The 26,382-nt window shown below is 41.4% G+C and overlaps 1 protein-coding gene across 1 annotated transcript in view; it reads right to left on the bottom strand.

The window, feature by feature from the left end:
- Positions 1-26,382, bottom strand: part of rimbp2b (RIMS binding protein 2b) — a 65,134-nt gene that overhangs the window by 12,272 nt on the left and 26,480 nt on the right. Inside the window, exons 3-17 of the mRNA XM_085910200.1 lie at positions 21,351-21,434; positions 17,301-17,390; positions 16,003-16,125; positions 14,352-14,456; positions 12,098-12,148; positions 11,845-11,865; positions 10,316-10,517; positions 9,946-10,094; positions 9,592-9,671; positions 8,323-8,432; positions 7,365-8,243; positions 3,710-3,861; positions 1,657-2,298; positions 1,396-1,545; positions 797-970 (exon numbers count right to left, since the gene is read on the bottom strand). Of these exons, the coding sequence (XP_085766326.1) occupies positions 797-970; positions 1,396-1,545; positions 1,657-2,298; positions 3,710-3,861; positions 7,365-8,243; positions 8,323-8,432; positions 9,592-9,671; positions 9,946-10,094; positions 10,316-10,517; positions 11,845-11,865; positions 12,098-12,148; positions 14,352-14,456; positions 16,003-16,125; positions 17,301-17,390; positions 21,351-21,434 (3,012 nt within the window). The remainder of the gene's footprint in view (positions 1-796; positions 971-1,395; positions 1,546-1,656; positions 2,299-3,709; positions 3,862-7,364; positions 8,244-8,322; positions 8,433-9,591; positions 9,672-9,945; positions 10,095-10,315; positions 10,518-11,844; positions 11,866-12,097; positions 12,149-14,351; positions 14,457-16,002; positions 16,126-17,300; positions 17,391-21,350; positions 21,435-26,382) is intronic.

Here is a 26,382-nt window from a genome sequence, read left to right as displayed (position 1 = left end):
AGCAACGAGTAAAATGCAATGAAAAAATAATGATGAAAACAAAGTAAATACATAGATGAATTTTTTGGGGGGTGAATTTTATGTTTATACTACAATTTGATTGAAAATTTGGAGCAACTTGACTTCTGACAGCATGTAAACATGACATTTTGAGACCATAATGGTTTCACATCCATTTACATACATTTTGTGAATTGTATATAATTACACTACAATTTGATTGAACATTTATAAACAGGACAATTTGAGACCATAATGGTTTTACATCCACACAGAACAAATGAAGACAGAATTGTACTGATAGCCACTGCCAATAGTCAAAATTAAATATCAAGACGTGACAGACATGAGCAAAAGTGAATATTTACATTTAAGTGCTCACTTAAATGAGATTCCCACTTGTACTTGATATGCCATGACCCTTTGCGATTAAACATTAGCATTTTGCTGATATAAAATGTCTAATACAACACAAAGCACATAAAAAAAATGCAGCGCAACTCAGAAATGCACATTGTTTTAGTATTCAGCCTCCAACCGCTAACATGCTATACAGATTATTGTGCAGTATGTTCTGTAAATGTAGCCATTCTCTAAGCTCAGCCTTGCATTAGGCCCAACCGGGGAGGGGGGTGGGAGCAGGATGAGTAAATTCAGCTGAACTAAAGAAGTAGCACTCAGCCAGGCCAAGCCACTGCGGGCTGAGTTGTAAAAACCTTGAAAAGGTGATGCCCACCACCCCCCCCCATCTGCCCCCTACCCTGTGTCACTACAAGCACAAAGTGAGCAGACGTACCTTTAGAGAGTTGTGAGAGTTGATGCTCCTCCTACGGCCCTCTTCTAATTGCATCTCAGAGTAGAGATCTTCCTCGTCCTCCTCCATGATGTCGGACAAGTCTGATCCCCGGCTGCTCTCTGTGTAGTACTCCTCACTGTGGCTATAGTGGTGGGGATGATGGTGATGATGATGCTAAGAGGAAACATAAAAAAAAAAAAATGAGCCTCATATTTAAGATATTTTTTTTTTCCGTAATCTTTCTCTCAAGTTGACACAGGTTACTATAGTTAAAGATCACATTCTGTATTTGAGGTTTTTTTTTAACCCCAGTTAAGAATGACAAACTGTACAAATGACAAACTGTGCTCCACCTATTTGCAGAGGAGTAAACATTTCTTGCTCTGGAGAGAGTCTCACAATTGCAAAGAGCTCCTCTGAAAAAAGTCGCTACATTTGTTGATCACTGCTTTTAAAAAAAAATAAAAATGCGTGAGTTGCGCCACTTGTCGTCATAATAAGCTAAAACGTACTCTGCCTTTGCATGAGACTTTTAAATGGTGAAACAAATGTGTGATGTCTCATAATACATACTAACACAACACTTGTAGGAATAATACCTGTCTGCCCAGTTCAGAGCCTCTAAGAAATTCGTCCACCGAAGCACCTCTTCTTCTTGCATGAGGAGAATCATAACCGTCTTCCTCCTCATCAGAGTTCAGTGGGTGCAGGGCGTTACCCCGCTCGCTGAAGATGTTCCGCTTCTCCACCTGATACAAGACATCACATTGACAGTTATCCCATGTTATATTATGTTTGAATCATTATGATTATTATGAATTATGATTCCATTTTTAATACAATACAGTCATCGATCGTACCCTGTTGCCTTCGGCAAACGCTCTCTGAGCAGCTTCCCTGGCCATGGCCTTGGCGATAGTGTTGGGGATGGGGACTCCCTGAGGCTGCGGCAGGATCCTCTGAGGAGAGGGCGAACGGCGTGTTTGAAAGGGCGGCGGCTCCAGGTTGGGTCCGCGCATCGGAGGCAGCGGGGAAGGGGAGTGTTCCCAGGGCGGGCCGGGCCGCATGCTCGCCTCGTGCTCTTTGGTTTCTGGCTCTCTGGCACTTAGGAGCGGTTTTGTCTTGGGCCCGGGCGGGCGCTGGAATTGAGGATTGGCGTGGGGCGGAGGGTGACAGATGGGCTGCGAGTGCGTCTGTGCGTGAGGCTGGGCTCGAGACAGAGGCTGCACTTGTGGCTGGGGATGAATTGGCGGATATGTGGATGGATAAGGAGGGTGAGTTTGGGAGAGAGGTGGGTGAGGCAAAGTGTGTGGGGGCCCAGTAGTTCGATGCGACAGACGAGGAGAGCCTAGTAGATTATGCGGGATGATGGCCACAGGTGAATCCTGGGACTCTCCTTGTGTTGATAACGTCCTTACGATGACCTCCCTGGCCTCCAAGCATTGGATTCTGTTTAACTCCACTGTCACATAATCTGCTGTCGGGTACAAGACTTCTGCAATCTGCACAAAACAACCACAGCGTCAACAATTTCGTGTGCATATCTGCTAATTGGTGCTGTTGTTGAATTCATCTTTTTTTTTCATTTTAGGTGGCTGGCTAAAGTAAAGCCAAGCCAATAAACCCCATGTAGAAACTGTCATCCATGCCTTTGTTACATCTCGGCAGGATTACTTTATTTTTGGAGTAAGTCAGTTCTCCCTCAAGTGTCTCCAGTTGGTCCGCTCGTCTCTTATCTGGAGCTTGTAGGAAGGAACGCATGACTCTTGGATTTTGACAAAATTCTTGGATTTGTTTTTTAAGTCTTGAAATAGTCTCGCCCGATCTTACCACTGAGCTCCTCCACCGCTACATACTTAACCCTGTGCTTTTGACCAGACACTACTAGAGGAACTAAGAGGACTAAGCGGAGCCTGAGACCGATCAAGCTTTTTCCATTACCGGCTCCTACCTTTGGAATGACCTTCCGTTATTAAAAACGCACTCACTGCCATTGACAAGTGTACTTTGTCTTCACACGGGGGGGGTTCTCATTGGGGATAGACGGGAGAGCATCTGCTGCGACTCCACTGGAAACTTGGAAACTACTTTACTGATGCACAAACACCAATAGATGACATTTTAGATATAAGGTCAGCACAGTCTCTGAGTCCACAGGGAGGAACGGCTGCGTTTTGTGCAACCTACCTTTTTCTACTAGTAAAAGAGCAGAAAACGACAGAATCTGTTTTTTTTTCCTTGTGAAGGGAAAGTGTGTATTCTTTCATTTGGTAGTTTGGTGCTCATACAATTATTGACCGCAATATCCCACAGTTCTCGAAAATATCAAAATGCTTTAAAATGGCTGGCAGTGAATGTGGTTTATGTTAGGCCACTCTTTTTATTGGTGTTTTGACTCAGCGTGAAACTCCACGTTGTTTTTGTGTTTTTATGTCATGAATTCATTCTTTTAATGGTTTGTTTTTTGTCATGGCTGATTTTTATTTTAAGCACTGCACTTTGTATGCAACTGTGGTTTTTAGAATGCTTTATAAATAATGTTGAGTTGAAAATTTGTGAAGCTGAATTTGATATGTACATTGACCAGTTCACCTGTAAATTTTATGTTATGATATCCAATAATGATAACACAAAAGTTTGGGGAGTCGTATTTGAATTTCATAAACCCTGTTTTAAATGATGAATTTTTGGAACGGGGGGGGGATACTGAAACTATATATTTGTATTCAGTCATCATGACATCATGAATTTAATCTGCAGGGGAGCAGGTAGGCGGTCACTTGATGAACATGCTGACGTTCAAACGATTTTATCTTGCTTGGATATTAACATTATTCCCTTCCTCCAGAAGGGGGCAAAAGAACATTACTAAACCATTCACATTGCTACAGAAGTATTAAAACAACCTAGTACCTTTTCTCCCTTTGTGCATACAGCATATCCAATGACACTGGCACCGTTGGAAGTACCAGCTGTAGTCAGTGGCGGTGGCTTCCATCTCACCTGCAGAACCCCGGGTGTCTGACCACATTGGACCTGAACCTCCTGTGGAGGGAGCGGAGGCCCTGTGGACCACAAACAGGAAGATAAATAGTCTTGAAAGTTAGAACGAACTTGTTTTACCCACTCCTCTGATGAGTTGAACTGATGTGAAACCCACAGTGCCACCGTTAGTGATTTATTTTTTTTCCGACATGTACAAGTATCTTGTATTTAATTATGAGCCATAATTGCTGTGACAATACTATATTTTGCCACATAAATGTTACATATTTATACAATTTCAATTACATCATTATTCACAAGACTCCTTGATAAAATATTTTAAAGTTTTTCACTGTAGGATTCTTTTTTTCTGACAACACTGCTTAGTATACATTTGGAATAAATGAAATGATGACCTGACTAAGCCGTGGGTGGAATGATAACAGATGGAAAGGGAGTTTAAAAATTGACACCAAACCTGAGAGAAGAACTAACACTGCGATAAGCTATAATGAATAGGACCAAAGAAAAAATATCCAGTTTAATGTTGGCCGGATCACGAAACACCTGGAGGTTAAAGTAAAACATCTTTTAAACTAACAGCAGTTGTGAATTGGTACACTGCAACAACGCGTTGGTGAATCTGGCTTTGCAAATGTATAATGTGCTAAATCAGGGGTGTCAAACTCCTTTTTTTTCACGGGTCGCATTGTAGTCATAGGTTCTTTCGGAGGGCCATTATGACTGTCAATCCAAATAAATGTATGAGCACCTCAGATTATGTACACTAAAAACTACAAAACAAACTGACAAATAACTCGTTTTCAAATCAGACGAGTAAAAACTAGTCAAATATCTAAAAAAAAGATATTATTAAAAGTGAAGACAATTTGCAATTCTAGTAATGACACGAATTTGATGCACAATTTGTCTTCGTGGGCCATATAAAATGATGTGGCGGGCCGGATCTGGCCCCCAGCCCTTGAGTTTGACACCTGTGTGCTGAATGCACTCCATGTTCTCTTGTTTAGATATGTGTAAGAATAATATAAAATATTTTAAACAGCTGCCTGTAGAATGCAGACAATTTGACACCTCAAAATTAAAACCATGGTCGTAAAAATCTTGTCAAAAGTATACCTTTCTATTTATCAAAAAATACTATTACATTTGAGCTGGAAGTTGTATTGGATCACTTTATGTTCAGGTTGTCACATTGTTGTAGCTGGCTTGCGTATACAGATCTATTGTATTGGCAATGTTTACGACACGAAGCTTTAGTCGAGGGCAATCAAAACATAAAAAAACGAATACGGAGGAGAACGATCACTTTGATTCTGATTTCTGAAAAATGTGCTTGAGTGAACTACGTTTACTAGAATTCAGCAATCAGCCAGTTATTGTATAATGTTGTTTTAACAATAAGACAAGGGAACACAATTATTTTCACAGTTTGTCAGTGCTGCGTGCATTAAGGAGCAAGCTGCACACAGTAATTAGATGCACTTAGCAATGCTTGTCTGTATGAAGCTATACCAGTGCCAACACATTTCCACTCAGAAAAAACATAGTCTTAGACAGGCAGCTATAGTCTAAGCTACGACTCTATTTCAACTTGTGATATTTAAATTTCTTGTCAGAACAAATAGTTTCTCTGGAAGCAGTAAGTGAATTATTTTGGGCAGTTGTTACTTTCATTAATCCCAGCTGCAGACACTGAATTTATGACAAGAAACTCGAGGCTGCACTTGGTCCGTTTTTGAAAGTGCAAAAATGAATACAAAAACTGTTTGAGGAAGACACGTTGAGTTTGAAAGTCTACACAGTTCGCTCAGACATCGTCCAGTGCACAGGAGACTCTTATAATCATCTCTAATTAAATTCTTCAATGGATGGATAATGTAATGAACTCATCAGGTTTTCCGATCAGATGCCAAGAGGAATAGCACAGCGTGACGCCTCTTATGGTGCCCCCTTCTCCATTCATCATCTTGCCATTTCTGTGCAGCATTCTGATTTTCAATCAATTACAGTGCTTCCTTTCTCTGCTTACATTGCCAAGACCCAAACCGCACGCACACACACACACACACACACACACACACACACACACACACACACACACACACACACACACACACACACACACACACACACACACACACACACACACACATTCCCGAATACATTCATCTGATTCTAATTGTCACAATTGCCCGCTTTCATGTGCCGTAGAGTGTTGAACAGTGGGTCCAATGAAAAATAATGAAAAACTATCCATCAATTTTCTATTTCACTTGTCATCAGGGCCGCAGGTGAGCTCGAGCCTTTCACAGCTGACTTTGGCCCAGAGAAACCTGGACTGGTCGTCAGCCAAAAGCAGGACACACATTGACAAAACCAATTATATTTACATTAGCACGCACAGTATGTATAGTGAAAGTAGATCTGCTAACTGGGCACATCCAAGATTATGTCAGGCAATTGTGCAAAATTTTGCACAGTCTGAGAGAAATTTATGCAAATCAACTAATTCTATATGTGTAATGCGATTTGTCAAACCTGAGACGAATTACGATCACAGATTTTCCTAGATTATTTTTTTCAAACCTGAAAAGCAAACATAGACCTAAACACAAAATAGAAACAAAAACCATTGCGACATACAATGCAATGCTCTTTTGGAGCTTCTAAATGAAGGGCTGAACTAGATCTAGCCACAAGAAGGAGTCAAGTCAAAGCACCTGGCAAAACTCCTTTCAATTTTGCATTTTTCTCTCATGACAAAGGAGATTATGTGCAACCATCATCCACCTTGGTCAAAACAAGACGGAGCAGTTTCATCCAGCTCAGGCGAGTAGCGGCGGAGCCCTACGACAGTAGACCAGGACAAAGCACCATACAATGACTGTGTTAGACAATGGACCCTATATTTGTGCCCAACGCAAGTCTAGCACAAAGCGCAATCCAACTATGCACTCTTTCTTTTGATATTTACCGAGACTTTGCACAGGTAGAATAGGGCATAACAAGCCGTTTGTGTCGCTGTGGGATGAAACATATCAGAGTCCCGGCCAATCATAGCAGCATCCCTCATTTGCATAAAAATCAGTGTGGTCGGCACCCATGCCGTGCTTGACGTTGCGGGACCAAAAATAGACTCGCTGGGGTCCGTGCATCAGATTGACGCAAGCAAAGTGCATTTATAACTAGAAAAGCATCTACAAGCTCACATTCTAAAATTTTGTGGAGACTTGCACATTTACAGGTAATAGTGGTCAGAAACCATCAAAGTAAACAATCTAGGTCTACACAGGAGAATATCTTATGTTATTCTAATGAGCCAGCTTTAAAAGACCTTCGTTTTAGTGAAATGGAATCCTTTTGAGCCAAACTGTTTTTTCCTTTGCTTCTCAAGCAACGCGCACAGTAGGATTACAAGAACAGCAACAAAAAAAGGTAGTATGAGTCAAACTATCATTCCAACTTGTTTTAGTGCTATTTGTGTTAATGATGAATGAACACTTAGTTTGGCATCCTGAATGCACTGGATGGTTTAGAGTGAATTCATGTGCAGGCTCACCTGCATGTTGAGTGCAGAACTCCACAGAGATTTCCCTCTTGTCCCTCTGCTCCGTTGGAAGCTGCCAAGGCACCTGGTGCGTCTGTGCCACAACCTTCACTTTGTAAACCGTCATGGGCTTCAGGTTGAAGAATTGGTATTTATATCCCCCGGGCTTTATCATGTCATACTCTGCGCCATTGAGGAAGAGGGTGTGGCTGTAGTTGCTGTTGCTGGGCATCCATGAGAGCTCAGCTGAGCCCTGCGTGATGTTGTCCACCCGCAGGTAATAAGGTGCCACCACCACATCTTTTCCCACCAGCAGCGTGCACCGGAGCTCGTCTGACAAGCCACGCTCAGTAATGCTCTGCACGGAGATCCGGTAGGTGTTGGTTGCCAGATTAAGTTTCTCAATAAGGGACTTAGTCCTGCCTCCGTAAGGGACACTCATGCGAATCTCTTTGTCCACCAAGACATTGTAACCACTAATGGACCCCCGGCCGGGGGGAATCACAGGGGGGTCCCAGCCAATGATGATACTCTTGGCCAGTTGTTTAATCAGGTTAATGCGGCGAGGATAAGGCACAATGTTTTCACCGACCTCATCAATATTGACATCTAAGGTTCCCGTCCCATTGCTGGAGGAGCCCAGGAGGTCCACACCGAGGCTGCTGCTGCTGTTGCTACTGTCGTTTGGACAGCCTTGTTTACTGTCGGACAGCAGGCTGCTTAGACCTGCAGTGATACCCCTGCTGACCCCGAGTCTCTGAGGTCCCAGGCTACTGTGGTTGAGGTTGCCAGGTTCTTTAGCTACTGAGTCTTGAACAGAGGTTTTCTCCTCCTGTATAAAATCCACAAAATTGGAGGGGACGAGCCCCCGTTGGCCATCTAGGAGCTCTCCTAAAATCCAAATTGGGAAAGAGACAGTTGGCAATTCTGGGTACGATTCAGACAGAATAAACTATATGAGGCACCAGACCTTCATAAAAGCCATCCTCATCCATTGTTCCGTAAACGTAGAGGTACTTTCCTGCCACCAGGGGGAGCTCTGCTTCTGGATTCTCATTTGGCCCATCATAAGGATTATAACTAGCACAAAAGCACAAAATAGTCATCAACAGTCTTAACCTGTTTCACATACTATAAATGGATTTACCACAAGAACAACAATTATATTTCACACAAAAAGGTTAATTGATGGAAAAAGAATAAACACACACAATTATTGGCAAAGACATCATCGTTGATGAAAAAGAGGAACTACCGGTCCTATATTTTGACCAGGTCTAATTAATGGGAATAGTAACATTACAATCATAATGTATCCTGGCAGACATGGCAATCACATTTCAGGCCACTGAGGAAAAAAATGGAAAGGATACAACATGAGGTGGGGGGCGGGGGGGTTATTTGACAATGTGACAGGCAATCTGTGATTGCCATGGACCTGGCCAGACTGTTGAAAAAATGCCCATGGCAGTCACAATGCGCATATGAAACCTAGTCGACCGTAATAAAATGGGGTCAACAAAACAAAATCTGACAGTACATAATAGAGCCTAATAATGTTCTGAGGTGGTCCGTAGTCTCTTGGGGAGCAGATGTATTTATCACTTTGTCCCGTGCTTAGTGCATGTTTTGTCCAATTTTGCCACGTTTCATCATGCCATGCTTCATTCAACTACAATCTGACAAGACCCTCGTGGTCTGTAAAGGGGTATAAGGGAGCTTCACTCAAGTCTGCTGTGGTAATAAATATGATATCCGGCGTCAATGTTTCATCTGTCAAGTCCCTTGAAGGAATATGAAAAACATGTCAGACCTCGATCACAAAGTGAGAAGGTTGAGGGACCCCATCAGAATGTGATGGGCCGATCGGAAATCTACTGTACAGACATCCATGGGAAATCGGGGACCGAAATGTAGTGTGCCTTTGATACCAAGATTTGAAAATGGAGGAAAAAATGGCCAAAATACCACAGTTCCCAAAGTTTCAGTGCCGTGGCCATCGGGTACATAGTGTAAACTTAGCAAGTGTTTGTAAATGGTCATTTTCCACCAGTTGCGGCCCTCAAAGTGACTTATACTGACATCCACATTCACCTAACTGGCAGTTGAGTATCTGGCTCTTTTTTTGTTTGGCTTTTAATTAGGTTCCTATTTTTTGCTTTTGTAATTGGCATTCTTGATTATGCCCTATTGTTCCCTTCAAAGTCTCTGAATATTTTCTTTTCCTTTTTAAACATACCTGTAGCGAGCAATACACAGACGGACCTTCCCTGTAAACCGCGGTTTAGATCTGGTGGTGGAACCGAGCTCTTTGTCCATCTAGAGAAAGAAAATGCAGTTCTTTCAAAGACATTCTCAAATTGATCCAATATATCAGTCAGTGGGTTATGAAGTAATAAAACAAATAACTGTAAAGGCCAAACACTTCCAAAATATAGAAACTAGAACTGTGGAAATGCCTGTTTACCTCACAGACATTGCCAGGATACGTTAAGGGACCTGGCTTGTACAGTGCTGGAATTGCATTCAACTCTTACATGTTGTTCCTCTCCTACATTTACGCAACTGGATAATACAGAAGACACTCAAAAACCTCAGAGAGAAGCGTCCTTGCTGAGCTGCTGCCCCGACTGCGAGTAAGGAATGTTGGCTTGACAGAGAGGAGCTCCGGTTTGTCTCCGCCAGTCTGCAATGGACGAATGAACTCCGATATCAAAGTTCTGCTTGTCGGAGTCTCACCGCCTGTGGATCAAACAAAGCACGTCATCACGTCTCATATCCGAACATTGGCGCTGAAATCAAGACAGCAACAACTAATAACTCCATCTCAGGTAGTGAACTGTGCAATAAATTATGGTCGATTCCAGTCAAGCGGATACTGTAAGGCATTTAGATGACATTGATATATTTGCAGAGCATGACGGGATTCATTTTCTTACTGTAAAGATCATAATAATGATCACCTTTGCCTATGGGGGCTGCCAATCCATTTAGGAGCTGGGACAGGGATTTGTTGGGAGAGGCGGGAGATTCACACACTGTCAAAGATTCAGTGCTGAGGATGTCAAAGCCCGCCTGCAGACGAAACTTCTCCAGCTCTTTGGACAGCAGGTTGAACTGCTCGCTCTGATTCCGACATTTCTCCTCTAGCTCACGCACTTTGGCCTGATGGTGATGAGGGCAAAGGGGACAGGTATGAGAATGGGGAAGAGGCAGAGGTAGCAGTAGGATGGGAAAAACAAACAAACAAAAAGTTATGAAATGTACACGTTGTCATTGTTTGTACACTGAGCCACAAAAGCTGCAATAGGCAATGGGTGTTAACCATGCTGTCTACACAAAGAATATGGACAATTATTGATAGATGAAAGCAAAATGGTGATGCACACATCACGACCGTTCATAAATTAACAACTTTTGAGTCGAACGTGCATACAGTATATGGAAAAAGGTGGATTCGTCATTTTAAATCACACAACATACAGGCAAACAGAACCACAATTTTAGGTGCTGAAGTCTTATTTCCTGGCTTGCACAATATTTGACCTCACAATGTGAAAGCAAAAAAATAAAATAAAAAAGGAAATGTGCTTTGAATGCCATTTTAACCACTATGGATGCTTTTGTTGTTGCCCATACGGTGATGCTACCACACTAGTTCCATGCTGTTATGTATGAACTGGAAAGATAAGTAGTTTACATCGACATGCAGCTGTGTGCATTTGTGGTCAATAATCACTAACAACACATGCAACGATCATTGATTATATATATTGATTGCCACTACACAACGAAGGATTGGGATCTTGGGCTTTTACTTTTAGGCACTTCATTAGATACACCATATGAATCTGATAAGATCCATGAAATCAAATTACAGTCTTCATTTTGTACAAAGATGCTGTAATGCTTACATCAATTCAGCAACAACAACAACAACAAAAAAGGATAAAGCTGACAGAACGATGCAGTGCAGATCAGTACATATTCACTACGTTAATGCCTCTTGTTTCATGCATAGCTCTTCTATTGGATCTCATTCGACTGTGTCGGTGTGCCCAATGTTGCTGCATGTGAGGTCACTGACGTCAGCCAACCACCTTTTTACTTTATGCAGGCTATGAAAGTTTGATTTGTCGAATCTTTTCATCAAATATTAAGGATTATAGGATGAATATTTCTCTATGATCAATGCAAAGAGAAGTCTTGTTTATACTGTCAGTCATATTCCAGAGGCTTGTGTGTGAGTTTTCTTTGATAGCCAGGAGAAACACGAGGTGGGTGGACAGCAAGACCCAAGGAGAGGAAGCACACAAAACCAAAATCCTCCTAAATATAACCAATATATGTGTTGATGTGTTGGATTGCACATTCATTTCGTAATTAGCTGTTCCTCCATTTGTACGAACAAAGAATAAACTGATATGCCTTCACGGATGCAAGAAAATATGTTAAAATATCCAACACAGCAATAAAAACAATTCTGAAATACCTGCATGCTGTCCAAGTGGTTCTAAGCATCAACAGCGACACAGTAAAAAGAAAAACAAAAGAGAGAAAAGAAATCACTCATGCACATATTAATAGAAACCCAACAAGAACATTAACCTAAACTTTAGAAAAACAGTGAGCACAGCATGACTATCTGTGTATGAGCAATTGACCAACCATTGTAATGACTTCACAGAGTATGCGAGAATATATGTCAACTACATAAAGCCCCGCCCCTCAGTCCAGAAGCTCACCTCTAAAAGATGGACAGCACCCTCATGTTCCTTTTTAGCCTCAACCTGAGCCTGGAAATAAAAGATACAGTGTTTCAGATCAGGTCAGCATGATTGGAATTTCTTTTCTACTGGTGTTGAGTGATAAAATGACTACAAATTCATTATTTACTTTCACCGTTCCTGGCGAAATAATTTGGATTTGACTCTTGCAATATTCACAAAATAAAGTATGTTTTCTTTTAAATGGATTCAAGTCTAGGCAATGATCGCAAGTCCTAATGTACATTCAATCACCGGCCGTAATGTTAGCAATAGTTACAAAATATAATAACATCATTTTTATTCCAAGAATAAACCACAAAAATCCCTTTTTTTTTCTATCTATATAAGAATGCCACATTTGTTTTAGAGGTTCTGATTAGATTAAGCAGTGATACACAATGAAGGTTCACCACCTTCGCTCAGTTCAGTGGGCCATCGGCACGTGCTTGTGTCATCACAACATCCCGTTTCAGCCATGTTGTTACTGTTTCAAAAGTTCCAAAAAATGCAGTTTTTGGTGGCTGGATCTTTAGTGCATCCCTAAAGTAAACCCATGCTGCCTGTCAAGTGAACCATTAAAGTGTTACTGATGGCAGTAACGAGAGCAAATAACCAGAAAACAACAGCAACATTGTTTTTCATTCATGACTTTAAAATTTGGACATTTCTTGAAAATGATTTGCAAAAAGCATTAATGGGTTGCCACAAGTTATCTTCCTTCAGCCTGTTCAAGCTCAAAAAGTTCTGATGACATGCTAGTTAAGTCAACTGTTTTATCTGTTTCAACTGTACTGTGCTCCCATCACTATTGTGCCACAGCATTATTGTTTCATTTGCCATGTGGAATGGATCCAAGTCAGTTTGCTTTGTTGCCAAAAGCAAACAGTACCCAGGACGTTTGCGACCGTATACCAACAATTTGATTGAATCAGAACTTCAATTCATTTACTGTCTTCACAATTGCACAAACACAGCATTGCCAAGGGGAAAACAAACTAAACTTCAAGTAAAACAGACTGAAGACTGTTCAGTTTTTGGAGCATGGTTGACACTTTGCATTCAAGCACCACTCGGCTGAAAATAACAATGAAGTGCCTGACAGCACTTACTCATGCACATTTTTAATGTACTTTGCTAAAGGCAGGTTGGTCTTCATATAACTGAACTAGGAGATTTAATTCTGCCGTGCTTTACTTCACTCCACGTATCTGAGACCCCCCCCCCCAAAAAAAAAAAAAACGTGTTCTGCAATTATACAGTGGACTCCAGATGTCAGCCATGACAAGCAATTTAGCTGTAATTTCTTATTCTTCTGTAATGTTAACAAGAGCAAATGAGTAAACCTGTTCTGGCCATTAAAGCCTTAATCAACTAAAATAATGGCTGACAATAACGCAATTGTGTTGTCGGTGGTGTGCTCGCATATTTAAGTTGATGATAATTAGGGTATTTACAAACCATGAGATGATTTAAAACTGTGACGGTAGAAAAAAAAAGAATTTCTTTAAAGAACTGGGAACATCTGTTGAGAGAAAATATGACAGCATATGTTGACTTAACACTTTCATGAATCTATTTTGCAGGCAATTAATTTAAGAGAATGCAGAGCGTCTGAAGGCAGATAAGGCAGTAATGAGCTTCTGCTAATGAGAGAAAACGCCGCCTGCAAGTGGCTGACTGTGAAGTCAGCACGACACTACAGCAACAACACTGAGCTGTGCAGACAGAACCGGTGACAATTCTTATCACGATCACACTATCAACAATCTCAGCCTTTGCTCCACTCGCTTTGACATTAAAGTCAGCTCCAGTGCGGAAAAAAAAAAAACCCCAGAAAAACGGCTAAGTACCGAAACTGCCTTGGCTAGCGAGCACTTTGGTCTAAGCAGGCCTCTAAAAGGTGTCATAACTACTTTCCAATTGCAGTGCACGATTGGCTTGTGACAGACAAGAGTGCTCGTGAAATGTTACAGAAAAGATTAGGTAGGGAAGAGAGAGCTGAGGGATGGGGGGGGCTCAGCGGACAGTCGTGCCAGGGATGACAAATTGTTGGAAAGATGCCTGGTGAGAGGACTCTTTCAGTTGACTTTCACTTTTATTGTAACGTATCACAACCTCAGCTCTAGCAAAAAAGGCTTGTTGAATCTCATCACTGACACTGACTGAGCAAACGAGAACAGCCGTCAAGATGTCTGCAGCTTTTACCTTGGAACAACCTGACTTCTCTTACCTTCTGAAGCAGGTCAATCTCCTGCTGCTTTGCATTGAGTACAGCCAAGGCCTGCTCATGCTCCAACTCGAGCTGCTGCCTCCGCTCCGCAGCCTCACGCATATGCTGTCCGCAGGGGATGAGAGGTTGGAGAACCAGGGAGGGAGAGGGATTGTGTGGGAGGGCATAAAGACGGCTAATGTTAGTGCTATTAAGAGCCAATGCAAAGTGCATCCCCGGTCTTCACTCTTCGTTTCCACTCAATCCAAGTGTTACACGTGCTCTCGCTGGTTAACAGTGCCCTGACCTAATTGACACCCTGTAGGATGAGCGCAACGTAGACTACAAACTGCAGTTCCCTCATCAATTATGTGTGAATTCTGAGAGATGTTGTTTCCGAGCCAGAACGAGCCAAACGAAAATCATTAAGGACGATGATAATGTCGCTTGATACATGACAGCATATCAGCCTGCAAGACGGATGACATCAGAGTAATCGTTTTGAGGTGACGCTACGGCTTTTCTGGCTGTGATCGTGCGCTTCGTCGCATTCTGTAAAATAAGTCCAATATTATGTAACCGGAACTCTTCAGCGTGTGAGCTGAGAAAAGTAAGAGCTCACTCAGCCTGAGTTGGACTCCATGATACTGTTATTGAGCAGGAGAGCAAAGAGAAGCAGCTGTTTAATTACAACAGCTTTAGTGCAAATGCTTATCTCTTAGCATTCGCACAGAGACTTTGCTTGACGGTGCCCCAGAGTTGAACGTATAGCTGACCTGTGCAGCTGGCCCTGTGACCCACTCGCAATCGATCCGTGGTGTGGTACACTGTCGGGCCGAGAAAGCTCATCTCTCAGCGTTCACAATATTTATCACAGCAATCGCTATGTGACAGTAGTCTATACCAAGTCATCAGCAGCACTAATAAGATCAATATTTGCACCAAGGGACATATGGATGAGGACAAAGACATGGATACACATCAAGCCAAGTTTGCTTCCCCCTTTTGGTAACACAATGCTTCATTTCTTCCACTCTAATTTGCATTATCAGTAGGTTACATGAAAAAAGGTGAGCAAATTCCAAATTCAAACCAGTGCGCCACCGTGCCGCCGGAGTTCAATACACCTGTCATCCATTCATATGCCCCGTCGAGTGAACGTATGTGACACTGTCAAGTGAAAGAAGTCAATGACGCACGCGTGAAGCTCAAGGATAATGTGTGTGTCGGTGATATGATCATCATGGGGGGGTGACCCAGTCTTACTATTGCACGCCGCCTCATGCATCAATCACATTCCACACAGTTGTGGTCGAATTGCCAGGTGAGCATTCATGTCCGCACGCATCCCACTAATGAAGAAGTATTCAGAACGAGATGAACAACTCTGCTTCCCGGAAAGACGTAGCTGTGTTCATTCTAGCGGGGGAGAGGCAAGTGGGAAGAGGGGGATGGGGAAAGCATGGAATAGAGGGGAGAAAGTCCTAGCTTCTACTCTTTCACTTTCAGACCTTCCAGAACGACACTCGCAGGCAACAGACATGTCAGGGACGTTAGATGGCCAGAAGGACGTGTATGGCACATTAGGGAGTTGTGCTGGCAAAACGTTGCATTCTCTTGAATTGGGAACCCAAAGAAGATATTCTCGTAGCCATGAAGCTTCTTTTCTCACCTTGAGCACCTGCTCTAGGTTCTCCAGTTTGCCTCGGAGCTGGTTTCTCTCCCACAGGGCTAAATCTCTCTCCTTCGTCACAGCACCAAGCGTATCTTTGAGTCGGGCATACTCAGACTTCACCTGTGTACACAAAACAAAGCGAGAACAAATACAAAAATGAAAATCTGTCACAGATTATTTTTAATAATAGATCATAATGCAGAAGTATTCTAAAAAAAAAGGCATGGGGGAGATACTATATGTCAACATTAGTTCCGAAATGCCATCCAACATATTTCAAGATGGAAAAAACATTTTAACCCAGACACTTGAACACAACCTCTCTATAAATGGTTTTACAGAAACATGGGACTCTTGAGATCCCCAATAAGTACCAAGGGTTGTGCAGTCATTTTCAGAGCAGACACAAATTCCTAATAAGTCCTCGTGGGAAAGTAAATCACAAACAAAAGCCAGGGACAGTACAACAATCAACCTGAAACAATCATACAAATGTGTCATTTGTGAACTTAACAAGGTCATCTTCCGAACCATGTGTGGAGAAACTGTTTAAGTACCAACATGTTGTAATCCAGTCCCAGGACAGGTGCTCTTTGCTTGGTGTCTTGCTCTATTCAGAAGTTCATAGGAATCACAGCACTTGTGTGGAATCAAGGCTCGCCATGTGCTTTTCTCATAATCAGCCTCGATGATAACAATTCAGAGACAGTTGCGTCGAGAGCCGCCCCACAGTCCTGAGAGGACATCAATAACCAGCATCCCACTCTTTTGCAACCCCAACAGCAACTATCTGCCAATAAACTCCTTCATGTAATTGCCTTACTGCCCATGGAGACTGAGCGTTTTTGTTGATTTAGTAGCTGAATTTTGTGTACTCACTGTAAAAGCCTTTTAAGGTCATCGGGAAGAAAGAGGGGTGAATGTTTTTGGTTTTCTTTATATATAATCAGAGGATTTGTTTGCGTCCCACACCAGACACGTTGCTAGAAAAATGAAAACATTTGGAAACCACTCGTATAAACTGATATTTAGCTAGGCAGATTTACACAAAATTCTGAAAATTATACCAAAATCTTCCACAATCCACTTAAGCAAACTGATGTTGAATTCTTACTGTTCTTTTGTTCAAAATGGATTGCTTCTTTAAAATATTACACTTGACTGCTTTTTAGGCGGTTGTGAAGACACTACCCAAACTGGCAGACTCTCACTTTTATGTGTGCAAGTTCAACATCGGCTGCTCATTTAAAATCAGATATGACAGCAAAGTGTGCAACTTGGTTGTCGGCTCTTACCCTCTCATATTCGGATGATTTATGACTGCCGCTGAAAAACTGGAGGCTTAAGTGTGTGTTCTCCTGGAAAAACTCATGAAGCTCATTCTCCTACGCATAAAAAGGCAGAAGAAAAATTGGGTTTAGGCCACCACATCTTTATAGAGTGCTCAGTGTTTTCTTGTAGTATTCTTAATTGTATTATTGTAAGAATGTTTAATATGCTCTGAAAGTTACGTCAGGGATGGGAATTAGCCAAGATTATGCCCGTAGGCACCTCCTCGCCTGCGGAAAACATCCTCATGCACAAACACACAGTTGTTTAATTTTGGCTATTGTTCTCCATGCCATTTATTATTGTTAACTGCTGCCTTGTACAATACAAATCATCATTTTAAAATAAGCCAAAAGCCAAGAAAGGTGGAGTCATATCAAGAACGCCTCTGGGGTTTTAAATGGGGACTTGACAGATACATTGGGGGTTTGAGAAAATCATTTATATTTGTGATTTAGAATCTCCCCAAAAAATGCTGGAGGTGCTACACAAATTTTCCACGGAGCTATTGCCCCCAGATCCCCCCCATACATAACGTGTCATACATGATCTTGATATTAAAAGTAAAAAAGAAAAAAAAAATCTTCAGCTTTCTTTTGCTTCTCAAACGCTCAGTGTATTATGTATATACTGACATCGAGGATCTGCTTTTCCATGAATTAAAGAAGCCTGAATTTGGACTCAGCCTCCGTTAATTTAGCCTTTTATAGCTTCAAAACCCAAATTAGATTGCCTTATCCCTTCATAGCCATTGATCCCTCAATTAGAGGCAGCACGCTGTAGATTGCAAGCTCGGCCACCAGAGCTTCAGACAAACAATTTTCACAGCAAATTTACCAAAAATACAACACCGATAACAAAGACCATAAAATGTAAGCGTTCTTGCAGTTGCTTTGCCCCCCAAAGCTTTGACAGTTACACATTGTAATCTTCCAAAAATACACATTTTGAGGGAGCAATTCCTGCGTTATCTGTCAAAATAGCAAATGCATTGAACGAATCTTCTGGGATGTACGACAAAAACATTTGTGTCATCTATATTAGTCCGTGTAATGACTTGAATAATAAATGCGACGCAATTAGTGTATTGGTGGAGTTGCTCCTTATTGTTTATGGAAGTGTGGGTTATGTCTAGACATGGCCTGACTCAGCTTGGTGGACCACAGATGTGTACTTAATGTCAACCAGACTGACGGATGACTCAGTGGTGCCATTTAACACACCAATAAAGCAAACACTCTGTTCTCTTCTCTCTCCCTCACTAAATGCAGCCGCCTCACCTACACACATAAAAACGACCCCATTTTATCCATTGCCTTGACCGAGGGAGTCTGTCTGTTAGGCAAGCATTGTTGAATATGATCAATCATAAAGTGTCATCTGTGAAAATGCATGCCATGAGGCTTATATAAAAAGCGTTGCCAATCACACTTTTGACAGAAGGCGTTGTGTTGTGCAAACACCTCGTCGCTGTCGAAGGAAAGAGGAACAAGCCGGCAGGCCACCAGATAGCGAGCGCAAGGCGACAGCACAGAGGAGCGCTGCACTCCCTCGACTTGTTGACTTTCTGCCGTTTGCCTCTATTGATATTTGATTAGCGCAGTACATATTCAAGTGTCACTTGCAACGTTGCTATGGTAAGAGCTGAGACGTGTTCGGCTGATGGACTAGAGCTGCACCACGAGGGTGAAGGTACCAGATGGCAACGCCTGCGTTGACTGTCGAGTGACGTGAACATTAACTTGTTAGAACAGACAAGCAAGTCCTCTAAAAAAACTGGTGGAATACTTAACACTTCTGAGATCTACGGATTTCAACAGCGCTCAGAGTATAGCTACACATTCCATCAAGGAATTTATCTATTTATTTATCTTTTCATCTCGTTTTGAAAGAAATGTCGCAAAATGTTGCATAAACTCTCACAAGCAGAACGTCCTCATTTCAAGATCTGTAGCAGACCTTAAAAGAACCAAGTATTCTCAAAGACCTACAAATGGAGTAAAGCAGAGGTGCGACTGAAGTAATGAATTAATTCATCAAATTGATCAGAGATGACTTATAATAACGGATTCATCATTAAGCTACTTTTTTTTAATTGTCCACATCAATAAATATCATCCAATTTCTGTAGTCCTCGTCAGCAGATTGAATAAAATATTTGATTTGACTGGAAAACGATGATCAATATTTTGGACATTTTTCTGACACATTACAGACCAAACCAATAACTGAATCACAATTAATTAGTTTAAAATAAAGTCCAGTCTTTTTAATGCAGGGACAGAAATTAAAAAGTTTTTCTTAAAATATTTTGATTAATTTACAAAGCAATCAACAATTTAATTGAGAGCAAATTATTGAAGGTGGTACTGGTACACATAATTGTTTGGCATTTAGCTCCATTTGCACACCCTGCCTTCTGATAATGTTGGACATACATGTAATGTTATATATTTGCTAGATTACAGTAATACTGTCTTTGAGTTGTAATGTAATTAAAAAAACACGTGTTTTATCTGAGCAAGCTGAGTAAAAAAAAACCATTTTTTGCTGTTGCGCTGAACTGTTGCTGTATTTCTAGCATTCCCATTGTTTTCTCAGCAAATTGTTGTGATTGATTGTGGATGTCTGCACCACTCGAAGAAAGTGTTTAGAGAGGGTGACAAAAGAAGAATAAGTCGGGGCAAACTTTGGTTTGCACAAAACAGGATGTGACTTTACTGTCAAGTCGAAGCGCTTTCAGTCATCTTCACTGCTCTGCTGTGTGTTTGTGCGCTGCTACTCAAAAGCTCAGTGTAGGAGGAGATAAGTGCTGTACTGGCAAACAACCTGCCATTTCTGCATGCCATTTGGGGACACTTTGTCCTTTGGGGAGGGAGCGCGTTCCGTGTGTCCTCGGTGGGCTGACAATGGGCAGGAGGGGAAGTGCAGCTGTGGGCTGAGAATGTGACAGAAGTGCTGGAAGGAAAATACTGCTAATGGAGTGATAGAGAACCACATACAAAGAGAGCTCATCAAAAGAAGACGGCCTTGACAATATGAGGGGATGAATTCATAAAGTGTTATTTAAATCTGTGCTAAATATCCCCCCAGCTCTATGCTTCTCCTGCTTCTTCATCTTCAACAAAATTAACTTTTGGGCATGGGCACCGAATGTGGACTTATACTGTATCAACGTAAACAACGGCAGTGAATTCAATCAGGAACCATGAGACTGTTGGGACCAAACTTTAAGATCCACTTTTGAAGCATTAAAGCAGCAGTTAGTCACCTTCTCTCTTAAACTGGAACATAAAATGTCTGAGCCAAATCCACTTTATCCACTGTGTAATATAAAATAATAATAACAGAAAAATCTTTTCTATCTATCTATCTGCCACATGGGATTGACGTAACTGCAGAGGCGAAAGCCCCAAGATCACATTATGTTGTTTATTATGATGTGGTGGAAAGAAAACATTATTCACAGTAACACTCCTCTCAATAAAAAGCATCCAACTAACTAAGCTGTGTAATATCAAAATCAACAGTTGGTATCCAGTCCAATAAAACAATTCTAACAAATATATTATGAGAAAATATAGCGTTTCCTACTTATCACAAAATCTGCAAAATTATTTTCCTGTAGCATCTAACCGGAGAAAACGTCTCGAGGCGCCACTGAGTCTGAAGAACATTTTTGCTGACACCATGTCCGTTAAGACATATCATTTAAAATATGACAGCATACACGATTGTTATGCTATCAATAACAAGTATTGCATTGTATTTAATAAACACAAACGACAACAGAAAAAACGCAGAGACCAGCACTTACACATACAGCTCATCTGCATCGTAGCATCACACACTTTGATTTAATTGCTACCGTTTGTCACATTCTGTCATCACCACCTAAGAATCAGGCTATCATTAGAAGACAGTGAAACTCATTTCATCAGAGGGTATTTTAAAGCCCGGAATCATTTTCCGCCTGCATCCTTATACTCTGAGGCTGGGGTGCTTTCTTCACTTACCAAAGTCTGACATGTTTGATTTTTTTTCTTCACCTCTGCCTCAAGCGCTTCACACTCCTTTCTCTTGGCGCTGATCTCGGTCTCCTAGAAGTAAAGAGATGAAAACATCAGAGGGCTTGGGTCTATAACAGAAGCTTCCGGAGAGAATGGGAAGTGAGGGCAATGTTAAATACTAACAAATAAATAATAGAATATAAAATGAAAACTCTGCACGTTTTCTTTTTGTTTCTTTTGTGTGAATATCTTTAAAGGCTCTGCACCTCGGCCTGATGTATACTGCATCCCGTTACCAGATATGAAGTCAGAAAGCGAGACGACACCTAAAATCTCCTGGTGAGTTCATTTCATCACGTGATGGCGTGATCTTAAGTGAAATGTCTTTCACCTCTTTCCACAACATAAATCTATCTCACTTTCATATGGAGGATGACTTGCTCGGATGTGTCAGCACCATATGCTTTTCTCTGGAGTGGTCTGCAAGAAAATGTGATGTTTCCATCAAATATGACTGAGTGCTCATTCCTGCTGTAAGGAGGCCACAGCAACACGCACACACACACACACACACACACACACACACACACACACACACACACACACACACACACACACACACACACACACACACACACACACACACACACACACATGGGCACTTGCAGAATCAAACACACTTCAATGAAAGGCCCTGCATCTGTTTGTTCCTCCTCTGTGCCAGCTACATTCAATAAAACAGGGAGCACAAGGGCGAGGAGGATTCATGAGGTTCAACCCTTTAATGTTCTATAATTCATAGTCATTTCCCTTTACGCAACAAAAATAATGGATAGTTTTCATCATTAATCATAACTCTATACACGTAAGCACAGCCATACACACATGGACTCGGCTTTTTTTTCTGGTTTTTTCCCCCATTTAGATGACTGAGATTTGTACAATGTAAGGCAATAAAGTTATAGGGCAACCACAGCTCATTTTGAGGGACTTTTAAGGATTAAAGCTTGGGAAGAAGAGAATGAAAAACTGAATTATATCGAACTTGAACTTAAATGCAAATTACGATTATTTTGCCGACAGATGTTCCTACAACTCAGGGGGATTATAAACAGCTAAACAACACAATCTAATCAAAACGTACCCATGTGTACACGACAAGGCGCCATTATATTGAAACTAAATGACGGAGAATTACATAGTGTCTCCCCAGACCGACAGCTTGTCGTCTCCCATGCGGCCTGGTTTCCAATGTGAACAGTCTCCACAACTAGACGGCATCATCATCAATACCAATGTGCACAATGAATCTCGTATTCACAATTGCGTCCATAAACACACAGCACTCAAGCTTTTGGAGACACGATTGTTCCGAACACATTTGCAAGAGCCCAATTAAAATTCTCTCTGATGAAAGATTCAAATGGCTGCCATTGTGAGTAATGAGCTCCTGCGTAAGTGAGGAGGCGTTTGCTGCACAGCGGATGAAGATGGATGAGGAAGACCATCTCCTTAAACTGGATCAAGCTGGCGCTAATGCAAATATGGTAGACACTAAGAGTGTACAGTATTCCTTTACACAGTGTATTTAGTATCTGAGAGGCACATTTTTATTTCCACGACAAACATTTTGTTGCACTTTGTGACCGTGTCCCACTTGATGTTGATTCTTAACGAAAAATAATTACATTTTTGTATTTTTATTTGTGAATCCTGAAATATGGCAAAAGGTCAAAAGGTCCAAGGGGGGGGATACTTTTGCAAGCCATTGTATGTATGTACGTACATATGACATATACATTTTCAGTACATATTTAGCGGTGCTATCACTGCGACTTAAATGTGAAGTTGAAATGTAATTTTGTTTTGAGTGTTTTTTTGGGGGGGGGTTTTCATGAAGGGTAAATTTGTTTCAGAGTTGCGTGACAGATGCCAAATGTTTGCAGAGGACAATGAGAAAAATGCCTCTGTTGCTTCTGAATCGCTACTCAGAATCGAATGCCCAGCAACATTTTCTCAAAATGAGGTTTGGATACGATATATAATTCTAGCAATAACTAATGAAGTCAGGAGGGCTTCCCCATCTCAACATTAGCTTCTTCTGATCTTCAGGAGGTGAGAAAGCTCGGTACATAATCACAGGCAAGCAGGGGGAACCTCATTACACACACTTTGCCTGTCTCTTTCATCTTCTGTTGTGTTCAATATGCATAGTGTATTAAAAAGGGAGGGGGGGTGGGGTAATCCTGCCCCGGCTGATTTTTTGGGGGTGTATTTTGAATGCCATTTATTTCCACTGGGGGTAATTTTGTGATAACAACAGATACACTGTAATGAAGCTCTCAAACACAGATACTGATCGGCTTATTCCAGGGTGGGTTTTAAAATTTTAACTTCCACTATAATTATGACACTGAGGGCGAATCCTTGCATATTACAATTCTGCTGAGATGTTTTGAAGCATGAGACCATTACGGAGGATAGCAGAGGGGCCACGAATGCCGAGCTGGCGCTCTGTCAACAGGGTCTTCAATGGAGAATTCCCCACTGTTACTCACTAATACCCCTCGCCAGCTCCACTCAGTCTTTAGTCACGCCTAACTGCTGACTATGCAGGATACAGCGCTAGGCCAGACACAGCAGTCAAGTCCACAACAGTCAACACTCACTTGTGGTTTGAGATCATTTGAAATGGCAGAGTATGTTACATAACCCCCTGCAGCTTAGGACTGGGTGTGCAGCCATAGATGCTAACACTCTACTAATGCTTCACTGTCAGTGTGCGTGTGCGTGTGTGTGTGTGTGTGTGTGTGCGTGCATATGCGTGTGTGTGTGTGTGTGTGTGTTGCACATATTGAGGACTGAGCAATTCAGAGATGTACAGGAAGACACAAGCACTCAAAAATTAATCAGCGGCATCTTGTTGCCTTGAGTAAAAATCTACATTTGTGACTTCATTAAAACAAACATGAAAACAAAAATTAACCAAACTTCAAGCATCGTCATCTGAACGTGTAATTGGATATTTTTATGCCAAGTATGAATGTGCAGTCGGAATGAAACTTTGATATATTATATTTTTATAGCTACACCTTTGACTATCAAAAACACAAGACAAAAAAATGCCATGTCTAATTAAGTCTCAATAATGTAGTGTAACGTAATAATGTAATGTAACTTTTAAAAAAAAAGAAGAAAATCAGGACAAAAGTGACGGTGCAAATGCAGTCAACAGAGAAATGAAAAATGCGTTGCAGGCAGGATTTACTGTCAAGCTATGCAGCAATCCGTACAAGTACAGGACTAGAGCATATTAAACATCCTGCAGCAGCAGCAGCAGCAGGGAGATGAGTATCCTTGTATATTCTTTGTCTCCTTTGCTCCTTTTCTTTCGATATACCCACTGCCACTATCAGCGGGGTGTGACCTCATAGAGCCACAACCAGCCTACTGATGTGTTATGACTCTATCACACTTCAACGGCACAGCGCATATGCAGAGGAGGCAAAAGAACACGAGCAGTGTGAAATGCAGATAGCCATCATGTAGGATGAAGCGGAACTTTACCAATGCTATAAAAGGCCTTGACAATAGGGAACAATGAAAAGGAAGGTAGCAAAAGAGAGCAACTGCGAACAAATAATACAAACGTGGGAAGATGAAGTTGGAACAGAGCACTAATTTGAAAGAACAGAGTGTGTATGGGAGATCTCCAGAGAGAGGACTGCAAATCTGATAATCTCATTGAATCAACACCAAGATGTCAGGTGAGACTTTGGCTTCATAAAGGAAACTACAGTGACTCACTTTGCCACAGCAGACTGCTACAAAGACATAGGGGGGTTATATACACTGGTTGGTTCTACGTATTTACCTGTGTAGTACTCGGGCATGATGAAATGATTAACGAGATGACATGAAGGAGATCATATGACGGGGAAATATTAGCATTTAATCATTTCATTTATTCTTTCTGCTGCTGTAACCATTCGTCTGACAGAAGGTCCACTGCGAACTGTTGACGATTGCTTGTACAGCCAAGCAAATGTTGAGAGCCCATTGCTGCACTGCTGCCCACACACAGACAAGATTACGCATCCCCAGTTGGATTCTCAGGCCAAGATTCTGCAGATGGCCATTAAGTTCACTGGGTAATCTCCATCCTCCCCTCACAGAGCACTAAACTCCACCTCGGCAAGCTTTAATCGTGGCTGATGGCTGGATGAAACCAATTTGACAAAGTGAACTGTGCATGTTTGTGGTAGTTTGTGGTAGCATATTTATTTCTTTTTGGATTGACTCCCTACGCAACAAATACAAAGCGGTGCGCTATTCCAACAATCGATCATTCTAAAAGATTGCTGAGCTCTGTGAATTGTGGCTAAGATACATACGGTCGAGAAAATCCTCTCAAGTCGGGTTTCATCTCTGGACCAAAAGTTGGAAGTCCCTGTTGCCAAAACCTCTGCATATACTACACAGCGTTATTGATGGAGTTCAGTTGTGGCACCTGCAATGTAATATGTATAAATATGAACGGCCATTGTCAATAACTACGCTAAGTCATTGTAAAAAAAGAAAACTCAAGACCATGAATATAATGAAAAGTGAGCTTTTTTGTGTCACATAATGCCATATTCACACACTGCTATACAAATTATTTTCTTGAGCGCCCTTGTCAGGAAACTAACACTGGTAAAGCTGCACTACCTTATTTACAATAAATACGCGTACGAAGAACAAGATGAATATCTTATTTCTTTATCATTTTATGTTTGCAATATTATTAAAAAGCATGCAGTCATACTGACAATTAACCTTTAATTATGAATACTACAAGTTGTTGTGCACACATACCATTTCATTGATGGGCTAATAAAACGACTGAGAATATTTGCTTTTCATCTCGGAAATAAAATACTAAATGTTTCCACGTACCCCCTCCGACGTCCTTGCAAACCCCTGGCTGTAAATCACTGCTCTAGATTACCCTGACCTCACATACAATTGATAGGACTACACAGAAATTTGGATTTTA

Source organism: Syngnathus leptorhynchus, chromosome 4 (genome assembly GCF_054491065.1).
Source record: "Syngnathus leptorhynchus isolate UIUO chromosome 4, UIUO_Slep, whole genome shotgun sequence".
In the NCBI taxonomy this organism is placed as follows: domain Eukaryota; kingdom Metazoa; phylum Chordata; class Actinopteri; order Syngnathiformes; family Syngnathidae; genus Syngnathus; species Syngnathus leptorhynchus.
Note: the sequence above shows the minus strand (reverse complement) of the source record. Positions and strands in the feature narration are given on the sequence as shown.